At 34.9% G+C, this 16641-nt stretch overlaps 1 protein-coding gene across 1 annotated transcript; it reads left to right on the top strand.

Annotated features, from left to right (window-relative positions):
- Positions 1 to 934: 934 nt before the first annotated feature.
- Positions 935 to 15745, top strand: LOC119675838. Its single transcript, XM_038087058.1, has 13 exons — positions 935 to 1416; positions 1486 to 2090; positions 5377 to 5449; positions 5555 to 5595; positions 6503 to 7964; positions 8033 to 8295; positions 8427 to 8655; positions 9520 to 9714; positions 9776 to 9838; positions 9898 to 10010; positions 10086 to 10166; positions 10743 to 11041; positions 14800 to 15745. The coding sequence occupies exons 1-13, from the start codon at positions 938 to 940 to the stop codon at positions 15556 to 15558; spliced, it is 4662 nt and encodes a 1553-aa protein (XP_037942986.1). The 5' UTR covers positions 935 to 937; the 3' UTR covers positions 15559 to 15745.
- Positions 15746 to 16641: the final 896 nt, after the last annotated feature.

Below are 16641 nucleotides of genomic sequence, written 5' to 3'. Positions count from 1 at the left end.
GTGAAACTGTGTTCTAAAGTTTTTAAAAATACTATTTCGTATGTGCAAAAAATTCTTGTGACAAGAAAGAATTTAAATAATATAATCTTCCGCAAAAATTTATAAACAATAATAACCGTTATAATAATGGTTTGTGGCTTTTCGGATTTGTGATTCAATGGTTCGTCGGATTGTTCGAAGTAACTCGTGTGACTTAATCAAAAACTATCAACTTAACAGCTAAACTATTCACTGTAATTACTTCGAGATTTTAAACTAAATCAAAATATTCCATCAATACCATTCATCAACCTGCCTACTCAACATCTAGTTAATTTGAATTGGAAGCTTTGAGAGTCGGAAGTGTCAATATGAAATCGAGCTAAAGACGTTTTGCTAAGTGTAATTGATGAAAGAAGAATAGGTAAAGAAAAGCAATGTTTGATTTCATTTAAAAAAATTTCAGACTTGGGTAACGCAGACGAAGGGTCATTATAAAATTCAATGCAACAAGAAATATTTAAAAATTTTTTTAAAAAAGGAAACATTTTTTTGTTTTTAAAAAATAAAGCACTTTCTAAATCTAGGCTTTTGTATTCCAAAGACGCAATATCTCAGAATCCATATATAAAGTGCTTATCAGAAGAAAACCACAGTTTTTATTAAAATTTTTCATTTTTTCTACTAAGAGATTCATACAAATTCGATTAACCGTGATATTATATTAGAAAGATATAGAGATTAGTTATTTCGTTTTAGTTCAGTTTAGTTTTGTTTTTAGTATTATTATCATAAACTGCGTTAATATACTACAGTTATCCTATATTAGTTTATTTAATATCACTATCATTATCATTATAAAAAACTTGTATGCTTTTATTTCAATACTTTATAAAAACAACTTATTAAATCTAAGTAAATCGGTTCTACAACAATAATTAGGATATTTTAGTTAAGCATGGCATTATCAAAAAGACCGCTTTCCAAAGAAACAGTTTTGGCAGAAAATAACAACAACGTCAGCAAAGTAGAAGAAAATGAGATTGCAATTAAGCGGAAAAAGCGGTCAGGTCATGACGATGAGATTCATTGCAACAACAACAATAACAACAACATTAATACTAACAATAATAGCAATGCTAGTAAGCTGGATGAAAAATTCATGTTACCACAGAAAAAACGAACTCTAAGCAATTCATCGAATAACAGAACCTCAACGGCAGCTACTATGCCGATCACAAGTCCCTCAATACCTGCTTCAAATATTTCTAAAATAAATACTGATGATCAAGACGATGAAACGCTGATACGTGAAACGCAAGCTGCACTAAAGAGTTTGTCAGGAAGTTGGCCTGAAGCACGTAATAACCCTTACCGATTGCAGGATCAGGACGAGAATCCGCCTCCATTCCAAAATCTTTTTGAAGATAAACAGAAGTATGAAATAAACTCAGTACAAAAACGTTACGAAGAAATTCATTATACCGATTTCTTACGTTTTCACAGACAAAAGGAGAACGATCAGGCACGCATTAATGCCCAACAACAGGAACAAACAATAGATGATATTAAGAAATCTACCTTTTCGCAATCATCTGCTTTCAAACCCCCCGCGGATATCAAGCGCAATGGCATCGTTTCCTACCCAGGTGCTCCACCGCCATTTCCTCATTATTCTAATTATAATAACAACGCCGAAACAACTACTAACAGCAACACATATCTTAACTACCACCAGCAACACAATATTACCGATTCATCCGTGCTTCCAATGCAACCGCCGCGTGCACCACCAGCACTGCCTCCAACGAGTTTCGACATTACGTCGCAAACTGCCGTCGATGCGAAACACGATACAAAAGCAGCTGTTGACCTGCTTAAAGAGGGTACAAATAACGCCGCAAATAAAACGCACGACGATACCAAGCAGTATACCATACTTCAGCCCGCTGGGGTTGGTAGCAGAGCAGCGACTGTTATGCAGGATATCGCACGTGAGGGTGTCGTTACCTTACCAGCAGTAAATAGCAACGGTTCAGCCGTGCCAAGTTCAGCGACAGGTGGAAATTTAGTACCGCAGCCGACCTATTCTCCAGGCAGCTTAAATCGTGGTAAGTCTGTTTTTTACTTTACAGTTAATTTGTTTTTATTTTTTAAACAAGAATTGGCGTAAACTTGTGCTAAACTTCTTGTTGCATTGAGTTTACCTTAAAATATAGTCACTGATGGTCACAAATATGTACAGTAGATAGATATATTAGTTTAAACTGATGACGCATTCAATAAGTTTGAAAATAAATAAAGCTGTAATAAATCAGTACAGCTCGAAAACACTGACATTTTTTTTAAACCTCTCTTAAAGAGACTAGTTATGTACAATATTGATATGGATGAAATATTTCCATTGTTATCCATAAAATGTAGTCACGTTCACCTGTGTAAGCATCTGGCACATGTACAAACACATGAAGACATTCAAACCACATTAAGTGACAATAACAACCAAAAATTAAACACTCGCCTTAACCTCTTAGAATTTACTCCACATCACTAGTATCTCAACCCTTTTATTTATGTCACACGTCCCATACTATATCCCTAAACAGTGCTACAACAACAATGGCGATCATATTTGTCAGAATTCCTGTTCTTGGTATGTTTGCGCATTTCGCTGTCACAGTATGCGCCTTTGTTTTCTTGTAGTTGAATGGTTGTAAGTACTTCTTACAAAAGCTGCCTACACGATAGTCAGATACAGTTAAATGCCACGCTATTGTTGTGCAAAGTATCTAGCGAAATCATCGTGGAAACACATTAGAACAGATTCGGAATGCATTCGCACATACTAAAATGCCAGCGCCGTTAACTACACACAACTCATCCTAAATGTTTCCTGTGTCTCCTTACATGACTTTGTCATGCGAATCCATTCCGCTCCGCACAGTTGTTCGGTTTCCCCCAAACTTGGCGCACTAATTTCCTTGCATTACAATTTATAAAATTCATCTTTTACTACCCAAAAAATAATTTTATTAGATACAAAGGCGGCATAAGCACGTTTTCTAAACCACTTTTGCATATTTATTTTGTCATTATGTCGGCATTAATGAACGAGCTCAAGGATGCGTGTATCTGTATTCAAAGTGCGTGTGAGTAGTTGCCTTCGATGCCATAATTGGAATGACTTTTTAAATAGTTTTGTGAGAAATTACCTCCTTCAACCAGGCAGCAGTCAGTAATAAGTCATTAGAAATCGCTTTTGGCTTCCAGCTAATGTTGCTTATTAAACTTTACTTTGGTTGTGCTAATACAGGGCGGATATAAGTAGCAATAGGCGGGTGTGAACGGGTGGAGGTATTAAATATTATTATAACAAACTTCTATATCACTGAAGTTACGATGTAAGGGTTTTGTCTCAATTTTTAATTTTTATTTGCTTTTCAAACCAAAAACAAAGTAACTTAAAATTTCTTAAGCCATGGGTTTTGGGGTGATACTTATTATATTTAAATTAAATACAATAAATGAAAATATTTTCTCATTTATTTTATATGAATTTAACAGGAAACTGTTTGCTTACTGTATTTACTGTATTTATATTATATTTATATGTTTCTATCGGCGAAACATTTGCGTAATCCAAATTTAAATATTCGAATACTTAACCTTTTAATATATCATCGAAAGCCCCAGTAAAACTGTTTTCATTTATTGAAAAATAGTATCAGAATCTTTAGTTATTTAAATACCTACATATAAATATTTTATAATATAAGGGACAATTACTTACTACAACCTTTAAAAACTAGTTATTTAATTGTGAGGCATAATTTAAGCAATTTGTCAAACGCATAGGTTACCGACAGATTTTCAATACTCACTGTATATCCTGCATTTGTAATCATTTTTAAGTATTCGACGCGATTCAAAATCAAATTAGGAAAATCTGTACAAAAAACAAAACCATATTCCGTATACGGCTGACCACAACGCCTGATTATAAGCAGATTCTTTATGCGATTATCCGAACACGTTTCATTTCATAAATACTCCGATTTTCTATAATCACCTTCGAGTCTTTTTGGAGTCCTCTTAAGAACATAGTTAAAATAAAATTTAGGATGTTGAATATTAGTAGAATAATTTATATAAGATTACTGAATAGTGTTAAGTCGAAAGTATTCATAAATCATAAAAGTTCAGTCAATGTGAAGTTATAATCACAAGCTTCCAAATAAAATCATTGAGTGAGTTTGAAACAAATATCAATAAAAATTTTCTTTAATATTTGTGAAATATCTTAGCTTTCTTTTCCTTTCCATTTCTTTTATTTTGGAGTTGGTTATGGAAAAACCTTTACTCACTTATGTGATAAATGTCAATCGATATCGATATTTACTGTTACCATACTATCGCTAGTAGAAAATTTCATTTATTTATTATCGGGGCGCTCTATATACCCCAGATAGAGGCTATGGGTCCCACCACGATCTATAAATGATTGTAATCGTTCAATATCGTTCAATCGTCAATCGTCCGTCGTTAAATTCCTAATCGTGAAGTCTAAATGAAAATCTAATCCTCTCAAATATCTTACCTTGCATAGTGGTACGAATTTTATATAGTAATTAAACAATTCCAAATCATATATTATCTATTATCAGCTGTGGTAATTCTGTTTTACGGTTTCACCCATGGTTCATAAATAAATGTAAGATAGAAAAAAAAACTCTCTGTAAGGTGTTTTTTCTTTCTTCCTTTAATTAAATTTTTATTAGAATATAAATTTTAACATGACACTGATCTGCATACACTCGCGAAAGAATGAAATACTTCTGGAGTGAGTCCTGTCTTCCGTGAACTACACGTAATAGACTTAAATATTTTATAATTTTTTTTTATGAAAATTCGGGAAAACTCTTTCACTGAGTTCGGTAGACAACACAGTACTCCCCCGTAGACAGGTTTTTAATACGTTTCTTTCGGTACTACAGGCAAATTCACTTGACATGTGTGCGAACGTCGTATATGTGAGTGTATGTGTGCGCGCTTCTTTGTGTAAATAATGCAAAGCTGTTTTCCATCAAATTTTAATTAATTATTTAGGAAAAATGCTTAGAGGTGGAGTGCGAGGATGGGTATAATGTCAAGCTCGCATTTCTTACTTTAATTAATTAGAAAATATTCATCAAATTAGGATGGAAAATGTTTACAATTTTCGAAAGGCAGCAAATCATACGCGTAACTTGAAATGTTCAAGTGAAAATTGGTGTGGAGTTTTTTTCAACTGCCAGTTTTTCTGCTCAGACAACCCAAAAGACTTCACCTCTTTAGGACATAAAAATAGTAATTTCTCAATAGTGAATCTCAATATTTTGTTTTGGTGTTTTGTTGCAGATGGCACAAAATGCCCAACGCCTAGTTGTAATGGCCAAGGACATTCCACAGGACTATATTCTCATCACAGAAGGTATGTTTTTAACACATCTCAATATTTTGTGTGGACTTTTGTATGTTAGAGTATTTTCTTATTTTGAAATGTTTACAATACAAAATTTTGCATCTTAATTTTCAGCTTATCGGGCTGTCCAAAGCGGGATAAAGTAACGACTGAATGTAAGTATATCATATAATTTATTTGGTATTTATACTAAAGTTATCTATTACTTCGCATGATTTTGTGAACAAAACTAAATGTCAAAATTGTAACTTTTTTATTGTTTTTTAATTTGCATGAGAGTGATATATTAGCTTCTATAAGTACTATTAGCGGGGTAGAGAGAATAAAGATGATATTCGTATGTAAGTTTGGTTAAAGAACAATAATGTGTATCACTTAACAGTAATATATACATTCGATATTATGAGTATTTCTTTACCTCCCCGCTTGTATCAAATGATTGTGGTATTTCTCTACGCTCTATTTAAACTCTTCTATGTTTCCTTCCTTACTAACATAATAACTACTCTACAATCGATCTTTTTAGCACCAAACTAATTGCATTGGTACTCGTATTTCTACTTTTAAAGACTTTAGAAGAATTAGAAAGATCTTATATGTGTATCTTGTCATGTCTGTTGAATGCGTATTGAGTAGATTCTTTATAAATTTAGCAAAGCTCAATATTTTCAAACTGAAGCACTTACGAACTAATGGAAATTATTTTTCAAACATTTGTGTAGTATTGGCTTTACATGAGCAAATTCTTAAATGCCCAACACCAGGTTGTAATGGTCGCGGGCACGTGCAATCCCATCGCAGCGTCCATCGCAGTCTATCCGGTTGCCCAAAAGCCATAAAAAAAGCTTGCAAGAAAAATTCAAAATTCTCTTCTATGACCAAAAGTGATACGCTTGTTCTTAATAGAAAACATTTCAAAGAAATTGAAGGTTTGTGAAACATTTAAACATATATTAATATATCATCTTTAGTCTCTACCCTTTCAATTATTGAGAAGAAATTTAATTAAGTTTACTTGTCCGATTTTTTTTTAAACGTAATTTTTTACATGAATAATTCTAGCTTTAGAGACACTTAAAACAGAACATAAAGAATTGCATCATTTAGAAAAATTAAAAATTGCTTCAGCTCAATATCTCAATAACAATAATGCGAATTGCATTAACAATAACAACAGCAATGGTATTGGTGCGAACAGCTCATCCGGCAGCAAATTAAATCTAAACTTAAACAACTCTTCGAACACTATGCCAATTATTAAAACGGAATTTAATCCCGTTACAAATATAAAGTCCGAATACAGCAAAAGTCCCATGCATACGTATATTAATAATGACCCAGCCAACAGTGCAAGAACAAATGGCACTTCAGCAGGCAACACAACATTAGCAGGCAACACTCCCGGTCAACCTTTGACGAACAATGACAATTTGCACTCATCGCACTTGAATGGAGTACGAAGTGCGACTGGTGCACTTCAGCAGTCAACTGAAATGAACCGTTATGTGGGTATACAACAACAAACTCTTAGTGACCAACAGCAGCAGAGCCCACACAATCCGCATCAAGTAACTTTACATCAACAACGGGGTCCATTTATAGAGGGTTCAGCTGCACTAATGATGCCCGGCGGCAACACAGCTACCTCGGATGGAGAAGCATATCGAACTGAAAACCATCAACAACAGGATGGACATCAACAACAGCAGCAGTACGACCACATGCGTTACACTCAACATATGACGAATGGCGATGGTCTTAGTAAATCTTCAACCAACTATGCCAGCGATATGCTGAACAATAATAATAATGGAAACACAACTACGCTTTCCCCAGTTTCACGAAGCTATGATCCTAATCCACCAACATCGATCACAACAACTATTTCGTCACCTTATGGTGATTCAATATCTGTTGCTAGCATGCCAACAGCATTTGAACGTTACGATCCAAACTGCAATGGACAACGTCAAGCTCCACCCACGAATATGTATCATTACTTACCGCAGTCAGCAGAGGACTTACAAGCTCAGCAGCAAAAGTATATTCAGGAGCAACAAATGATGCTAGCCAAGGCAGAGCATGATGAAATGGCAAATGGTGGTCCAATATACCCAAGGCCTATGTATCACTACGATCCGAGCATGGGACCGTTACCGCCAGGATTCTCTGCTATTAATTTATCTGTCAAAATGGCGGCAGCTCAAGCAGCAGCAGCTGCTGCTGCTTATCAAAATCATCATCATCATCAACAACAACAACAGCAGCAACAACAACCACTTCAGCCAAAGCAAAGCAGTTCACCTTCCCCGTCTGGAGCTCCTGTAGTTGACTTATCCGGCTCGGCCTCTGTAACATCTTCCAGTCCACACGGTTTCAATTCCCCCTCATCCCACAACCAATATAGCCAGCGTATAGGAGCTGGTAGCCCACAACCAGGTGCTAGTCCAAATATTGCCAGTCCGCAAGTGCCAAGTCCACAAGGACAAACTTTGGACCTAAGTGTTACACGTCTGCCACATAGGTAGGGTTCACAAATAGAACTGACAATGTTCATTTGACGACAAATATTTACAATGCTCTACTTTTTAGTATTGTTACAAGTCCCCAGTACGGTGCCCACCCAGATGGCTTGGTACTTGGTCACCCACAAAGTTTTGGTCCAGGTGTAGTAGCTACAGGTGCTAACGGAGCCCCACGATCGCCACAAATGGAACCAGTTGATTTCAGTGGACCACCACGTCCTTTAGGATTTGGACTTGTCGGTCACATTGGAGGTCCACGACCATACAGTCGTGAATCGACACCAGACAGTGGCGGCTCGCATTATATTGACAGCTACCGCGATCCAAGTGGTAAGTTCTTAAAGCTTAAATAATCAAAATTAATTGCTTATACAAATATCATGGAGAATACTGAGGTATTCTGACATTTCAGACATGGAATTTTTATATATGTATTTTGGTGTATTTTCTTTACAATTTAGGCTATTCCCCACATCCAGGTTATGGAATGGTAGTGCAATCTGATTATCCCCCGGCAGGTTATCATGGCTATGGTCCTGCTGCGTATCAATGCAGCAATCCGTATGCAACCGCTGTTGGTGCTGGCGGATATCCAACACCAGTGTCTGGTGGCTACTCACCTAGTCCAGCGTCATGCTATTCTATGCCGCCACCGCAGCACATACCGCAGCACGACAAGGCAAAGGATAGGTTAGTCGAATGGCAAGTCAAATCATTTTATTATTTTACACTCTCATTTAACGGCGTCCTTACACATTGGCTAAGGACTTCAATTACTTTTGGAGAAAGGAACATATTAATTGTGTGTGAGTTTATATATGTGGGCAAGACTTGTTGAGTATACAAACGTAAGAAAGAGAATTGCGACATAAAACAAGAACAAATACTTTTCGACAAAAGATACTGAATGCTTTGGCATTAGTTTGAGTTTTTGTTTAGGGAATAATCATAAAATACATAGTTAGAGTCCTTAATAAAATTTAATATTTATAAACCAAATTAACGAGGCACTAAAAATAAGTAATCGACAATGTTTTACTGTATAAGGAGAAGGTCACTACGAATACAATGACCACTTATTTTGTCTTTGTTTCAAAGTCTTTAATAAAATACATCTTTAAAAAGCAAGAAGATTAAACTTTGAAAATAACCGGGCCTATGTTTAAAATATATGTTTTATCGACTTTTTATCTTTCAAATTACAATTTCGAGTGTTCAATCAAGCGTTCAGCAATGACTATTGAAGCAGTGCTTGCCTAAAAAGGATTTTGTAAGGATTGGCGTAAAGTTGAGTCGAGTGGTGGTCAAGATAAAAATAAGTTTCTTAAGGACATTTCAAATCAAGTTAAGTTATCACATTTCGAGTAGCTAGCTTAAAGAGGTAGCAACAGAAAAAAAAGAGAGGGGAAGAGGGAGATAGAAAGTAAAGCAATTGAACTGAAATTTGTAAGGAGTTCGTTACTTGCTGAGTAAAAAATATATGAATAAAATAGATTTATTTTCAGACATTTTTCTATTTTGGCATTTGGTTTAATAATTAAATTTTTTGTGTAGTTTGACGGGGTGCCCTCGTAGTGATCGTAACCACTTACAATCGCATTCGCAAGAACTTAAGTGTCCTACACCAGGATGTGATGGATCTGGTCATGTGACTGGCAACTATTCTTCCCATCGCAGTCTTTCTGGTTGCCCACGTGCTAACAAGCCAAAAAGTAAGCCGCGGGATGGTCAGGACTCCGAACCTTTACGGTAAGATCTTTTGAATTTTTTTTTTAGTTTTAACCAAGTAATTATGATTTATTATGCTCAGCTGTCCAATACCCGGATGCGATGGCTCAGGGCATTCAACAGGAAAATTTTTATCACACAGAAGGTAATTTAATTTTGCATTTCTTTTACATTATCTTTACCTAAATGTGTTTCCACATCCAGTGCATCTGGCTGCCCTATCGCAAATCGAAATAAAATGCGAGTTCTCGAGGCGGGTGGGACGGTGGAACAACACAAAGCGGCTGTGGCAGCAGCTACGGCGATGAAATTCGACGGTATGCTCCATTTATAACTTTTACTCTAAATCACGGTTTAAGCTCAAACGTCGTTCGTACTTTTTTTGTTTTCAGGTTGTGGTAGTGCAGGAGCCCAAAGTATAAAAAAGCCAAAATTTGACGAGGTGACCATGGTATATCCGAAAGGATACACAGGTGAGTCCCGATGACTTTTCGTTGTTTTCTGTCTAGAGTATCGAAATGTGTGTGCGTGTGCTTACACAGCTTCAACATCAAATTTATTTTTTGGTTTTTTATTTAGTAAAAATTTATTTAAAATTTTTAATTTAATCCACAGTTAAAATTAATGATTATATGCTCAACAAATGTGAAATGGTTTGAATTCTAATTTTCCTTTTTCTAATTTTTCATTTCAAATATTTTTGTTTAGATTACGCGACGTTTTGTATCGGTGCCGAATATCTACTGTAGAAATAAAGAAAAAAACATACAAGTTAAAACCTAATCTGTGAATATTACTATATGATATGTATATATAATCGATCTATTATCCACACAAAACCGTTTTGAACAACAGGTAAGACATTTCATTTTATATCATAAATAAGTTCAGGTTTGTGTAGGCATAGTTTTAATGTTCACCTACAACTGCCACTAATCTTATTCAATCTAGCTGCATAATTTTGTATCTGTATTAAAGCACACGCGCACATAACTGCATTCATTCCATATATTCTATATGTTAAATCTGTATCTGGTCTCGTTTTGCAGGCATAGAAATGATGATGGTAGGCGGCGGCGCTTCAATAAATTCAACAAACACTGTGTCAGGCTTGCCAGGGGTGGGCGCCGGATTGACTAACTCCACATCGGGTGCGACATTAACGGATAGCATGCACAATAATATTGCGTCTGGTAATGAAATGAACGGAACTTCCAGTGAAGATCTTAACACTCTGGAAGCAGAAATATCGGAATTGCAGCGGGAAAACGCTAGGGTGGAGTCACAAATGATGCGTCTCAAGTCCGATATCAACGCAATGGAGACTCAATTGAGCACCAGCGATAGGGTACGTAGGCTCAGGTTCGTTGAGGCAATATAAGTATGCTAATCTATACTTGGCTCAATATAAAAAAAAAATTGAATTTAATTTTTCTTAAATTTGGTTTTCTTCTTAAATCTATTCTGTTGCATCTTTCAATTCAACAGGAGGCCTTCAGCATATTTCACAAAACTTTGACAATACTTTTTATGTTTATGCTCGTTTACTTTGTTTTCCAAATTTCTAAACTTCTTTATAACAGTTTTCAAGGACGTCTATAAAGTCTCAGAAGCTGAGCATTTAAGAAGTAACAACAACTTTCGCACCGAACTCAGAACTTGGGAACTTGGAGTTTCTAACACTTGCACTGGCCCACAAACTTTTCGAGCGCTTAACCCAGCAAAAACGTTCCCATTTTTTCAACTTTTGTTATTTAAATTATTACTCGAAACACAACCACATGCACTCCTCGACTGTCTTGGAGCTTCCTCGTATTTTTCTTCACTTTGTACTTTATCAAAGTTTATCAATTAATTTTTATGGAAAGTTACACTTTCTCGTTGCTCCACTCCTACCGCTTCTGGTTCTGCCAACGTCGCTGACGTCACCGCCGCCGCCGCCGCTGTTGGCAGTTCACACGCTTTTCTGGCTTGAGCAGGCCGCAGTTTGGAATTTCAGAATTTTTGGTGCAAAAGTTTTTAACCCAAGAAACTTCGACTCGTTGTGGTGCGAAAACTTTAATGCTAAACAAAATTGCGTCGAGACAAACAGACAGACAAGAAAAAGTGTTATCAGGCTTGTTTTCCAGAACTTAAACTTTTCTTTTTTAAGAAAACAATTTTAAGTGCAGTTTCCAAAAATCATTTGCTTGAATTCTAAAATTAGAATACAATATACTCGTAAGTCTACAGAAATTAATGAGCAACGATGCCAATACCTTACTGTACTATTTCCCTGGGAAAACCAATAAAAAAAAATGAATTAAATCAAAAATTTGTCACGAATTTGATTATTAAGATTTTCATTCAAAGATAGATGACTCCTTTGAGTCCATCTATCAAACTGAGCAGCTCTATTGATTGAGAAATGTGACACATCTGTATGGTTTCCAAAAAAAAAATGCCCTCAAGTGCCATAAGTGAATCGTTCATGTACATATATATGATATTTCCAAAACATTAATATGAAAAAAGGACTCAGATACTATACCTAGATTTTATAACATTTTGGCAGATATTGAAAATAAATTGCATGGCTGGTAATTCGAAAGTTTTCAAAATGGCGTTTGCTGCATTGTACTTAGTCGAAATAAAGCAGAACAAAAAGAATCCGCCAATGACTGTGCTGCAATGCATTTCTGCTGCATTCGCTTCTTTCATTCAACATCCCCGAGCAGGTTTCCCTAAATGTTAATGTGTGTGTAACGCGCACGTACGTCCATGCGCGAGCTGCACTGGAAGTTGCCTCAAACCATCCCCAAAGCCAAATAAATAACCCCACCTGCAATTGGGTCGCTTTTCTCTCTCTCCAAATTCATTTACAAATCAACAAATCGCGTTTCGATTCGCTCCTATCCCCATTTAACCTGAGCCATGCCACCCAAAACACATATTTCGCATACAATCACATGAGACTCTCGCAACCTTTTGGCCTCCCACGAGGGTTGTGTGGAGCCACAAAAAAATGAGAAAAAAAAGGAGGCGCCACGCACATACAAGCGCACACAACAATCAACCAACTACAGCACAATGTGTATCTATTGCACACCATCCCCCCAAGAGCAGCAACAACACTGAAGTGCCTCACTGTTGTTGCTGCAAATACTGCCTGCTTCTTTGTTGGCTCCATCGATTTCGAAACAAGTGTGTAAGGCAGGCGTGTGCAAAGCATGTTTCAGTTCTATTTTCTGCATCTTTGCTTCAGATATTTTTCTTTTTTCTTTTTTTCTTTTTCTTTTTCCTACTTCCTTTTTCCTTTCTGTGTTCATTTTTCAATAGATTTTTATGTATTTGAAATTGTTTTTTTTTCGGTTTTTTCGTCCTAAAAGGTTGTTTGCTATCCTTGTTGTGTGCACAGCTCTTGAAATCTTGAAAAAAATATCTGTATTTGTTTTATTGTAGGTGCTTTTTGTAGGGTCGTTATTTCGCTTCACTGAACCGACTTGAGTAATAATAAATTTAATTTAATTTCATGTTCTGCTAAATGATGCGGAAGAGAATTGAAAGGAGGTGTGATATGCGATGTTATACTCATATGTAACTAGGATAAATTCGACGAATAACGAATGACGAATCTCGATTTCAATTATTAAGGAGACTGTTTTCGCAAATAAAAGTGTCGACGGAGTTAGACGGAGTTCGACTAAATTTTTATAATTTGTGGATATATTGAGATAAACCTAAACACTTCAAAATGCTGTCTCATTCAAATACTTAACAAAGATCAAGTACACGGCCTCATCTTCTATTTGATATGTACCTTTAATCCCTTTCTCAAGTATTCGATATACTTGCAATATTTTTTATTGCCTGCTTTTATCTTCCAATGATATTACTAACTGTGTAGTTTATTATATTTAACATACAAGTAACATAAAGGGAGTGTATTAAATGGAAGATGTAGGAGACTATATAAAATATATGATCGGCTTTATCATCTCGTTGAGACAAAACATACACATACATATAATATATGTGGATGCATAACAATTTGTAAGTTTTAAAAGAACACAAATAAAATATTTCAACCAGCTATTTTGTTGGAAGGACCTAGATTTAAACATACCTATAGCACAAACTTTCAGAAATGGGACTAAAAAATATTTATTATTTCGTATTCCATTGTTACTAACGCTAATTTTGGTATACTACATTTCAGATAAATTTGACAAGAACAATGTTTAGGAGTTTAGGAGAAACTCACCGATGCTTTAAGCATATGCACTTTTACCATCAGAAGGTTTCTTTTAAAAGTAATTTTAATTTTTTTGGGTTTCTTAACCTTGAAAAATATTTTATTGAATTATTCACCATTTTGGTTCAATAGCTTACGCTATATTTTTGTTGGAATCATGATTCCTTACTTACGAAATTTCTGATCTTTCGTGATTCAAGACTTTTTTGATGTCCGTATTTGAAGATAAGGTTTAGCAATCTAAAAAAAATTGTGGAAAACAAACGATTATCCGATTGTGCTATATTTGGAGAATATGGTAGTTGCGAATTATATATCATCTAAACTGGTAAAGCTTTTTATGAGTCATTCTCTTTAAATGAGATTTATACAATAAATTTTTATTAGTTTCGGAATTGTTAATTGATGGAGTTGCTAATAGCTAATATCTTTACTCTTTTCTCTGTGTGCCATACACCGAACGAACGTGTCCATTTATCTCTCTTTTATTTTAGGATCGGCAAATTTTCCGTCCTTTGCTAGAACTCTTCTTAGCGCAGTAAAATAATTATGGCGTTCCATTTATTATACTTAATAAGTTATATATGTGCTCTAATTTCTGATGCACTTTTTTTGTAAGAACATGTGGAAGGCATATGCCCAGTTCTGAAATAAATTAATATCTCAGCTATGTTATGAGTTATTATTTGGCAATAAGAATCATCTTTATTTGAATAAAATGGCACTTTAATACATATTTGCTTCATTTTATAATACGTATTTCTATTAAATTTTTATTTAATTATACAATCTTGTTACAAAACTTTTATTTACAATATTGCCAGCTATGCGTACTTAAAGGAAAATATATATTTTTTTTTTGTTTTCTACAGGAAGCTTCTCCGCTGAGTAATCTACCACAGCGTTCACTTACTTCCGTGTCTAGCACTCCTGGAGGAACAACATCAGTAGTAGTGGCTGCCTCCAATAGCTCTACACACCCAGTCGCCAATGAGTCAACTAGTATTTCTAACAATATCTCTAATAATAACGATTCATTAGACCCAAGCTCTGTTAATTCTGTTAGCTCAGTAGTAGTTCCATCTTCTACTGCGACTGCTGCGACCAGCATAAATAATTATTATGAGAGTCTACGAAATAATGTAATAACATTACTAGAGCATGTTCGTTTGCCACCACCGGGGAACAATACTGCTGTAACCAACTCTACAGTGACTAGTACTCTTACAAATCCAGTGTCAATGGTGAATAATCAACACTCTGTATACAGCACACATCCCACTCTTATACCACCAGGACCCTTACCTAGCGCTTCCATAGTGCCATCGAGTTCAAGCGTTTCTATTTACGGTGCTTCACCTCATCATCTTACAGCCACACATACTGCCGCTTTACCACCCCCTCCTCCACCAAATTCTTCGACAGTAGGAGGACCACCTCATCCCTACACTGTTCATCACTCAGCTGCATATCCACATGAACACTTCGATTCTTATATTTCGAAGCTACAGTCATTATGTGTGCCTCCCGATGTCTATGCTCTACCACCAGATGATGCAACTCGTCCCATGTATGACACTGTTAAGTCAAGTTTACATCAAGACTACACACTTATGCCAACTCCGATATAAGGAAACTATGTAGATTTCAGCTTTACTGATCAGCTTAAAAGCTGAACCCATGTGTGCAATATATGCATCGATTCTGTGAAGAATGAAACGAAATTTCTTCCTATCCGGTTTTTGATATGTTCGAAGTCAAATGTTTGTATATAAAGTAGAATTAAGGTATTTAATGATGTACAGTTATGAACGTTGAGTCCCAAAAAAAATAGTTAATTGATAGGAAATGTTTTTGTATATTATTTTTATTAAATCGTTTAGTATGTATATATTGTTTGTATTAATAATAATCGGAACTGTAAGTCCGAGAAAACTTAATAAAAATATTATTAGATATTAAAACGAAAAGCCGAGACTGCTCAACTATCTGTAAATAAAAAAAATCAAAACAGGTCACCAAAATTATTAGAAAGTTCTTAATTTATTTAGGATTAAAAATGCATTAACGTCTAGGAAAGGTCAATTTTTTAAATATTATGAGTAAATATCTACAACAGACTGTATATAATATCGTATACTGAAATAAATTTGAGTATTCGTCTTTTAAAAATGTTTAAATCAGTCAAAACGTAAAATGTAGTGAAGTTAATAAGGTCCATGGGTCATGTGTTCAGATATAGAAATGTAGAATGAGCAGTACTTTTAATAATTCTACTATAAAATATGTGATTTGTTTTGTAATTGTGTGTGTTTATGTGAGTACCACTTTAAATGCTTTCTCCTCCTCAAATCAAAATAGTCATCATTTGTATAAGAAATTAATTAATAATGTATATATCCAGCAGTCAATGTTTTAGAAAAATGTAAGGAATATTATATATTGTGCAATAATAAAAACGATAATGTGAGTCTTTGATTCAAAATTTTTAAATCATTAAAAATTTGAAGTCGAAGTAAGTAGAAAATTTTAATCAAAGCGATGTACTTACCAATAAACGAAAGTTAAATCGTAAAATTTTACATTATATGTATTATATTATTATCATTCTTATAATTACTATTAATATCTATTAAGTATTCGGAAAATGCATCATTACAGTTACGCTATAGAAAAATAAATAAAAACTCATAACTAATTAAATAAATAATTCA

The sequence above is a fragment of the Teleopsis dalmanni genome, chromosome 1 (genome assembly GCF_002237135.1).
Source record: "Teleopsis dalmanni isolate 2A chromosome 1, ASM223713v2, whole genome shotgun sequence".
NCBI lineage: Eukaryota > Metazoa > Arthropoda > Insecta > Diptera > Diopsidae > Teleopsis > Teleopsis dalmanni.
The sequence above is the reverse complement of the archived record's forward strand: the minus strand, read 5'-3'. Positions and strand labels throughout refer to the sequence as shown.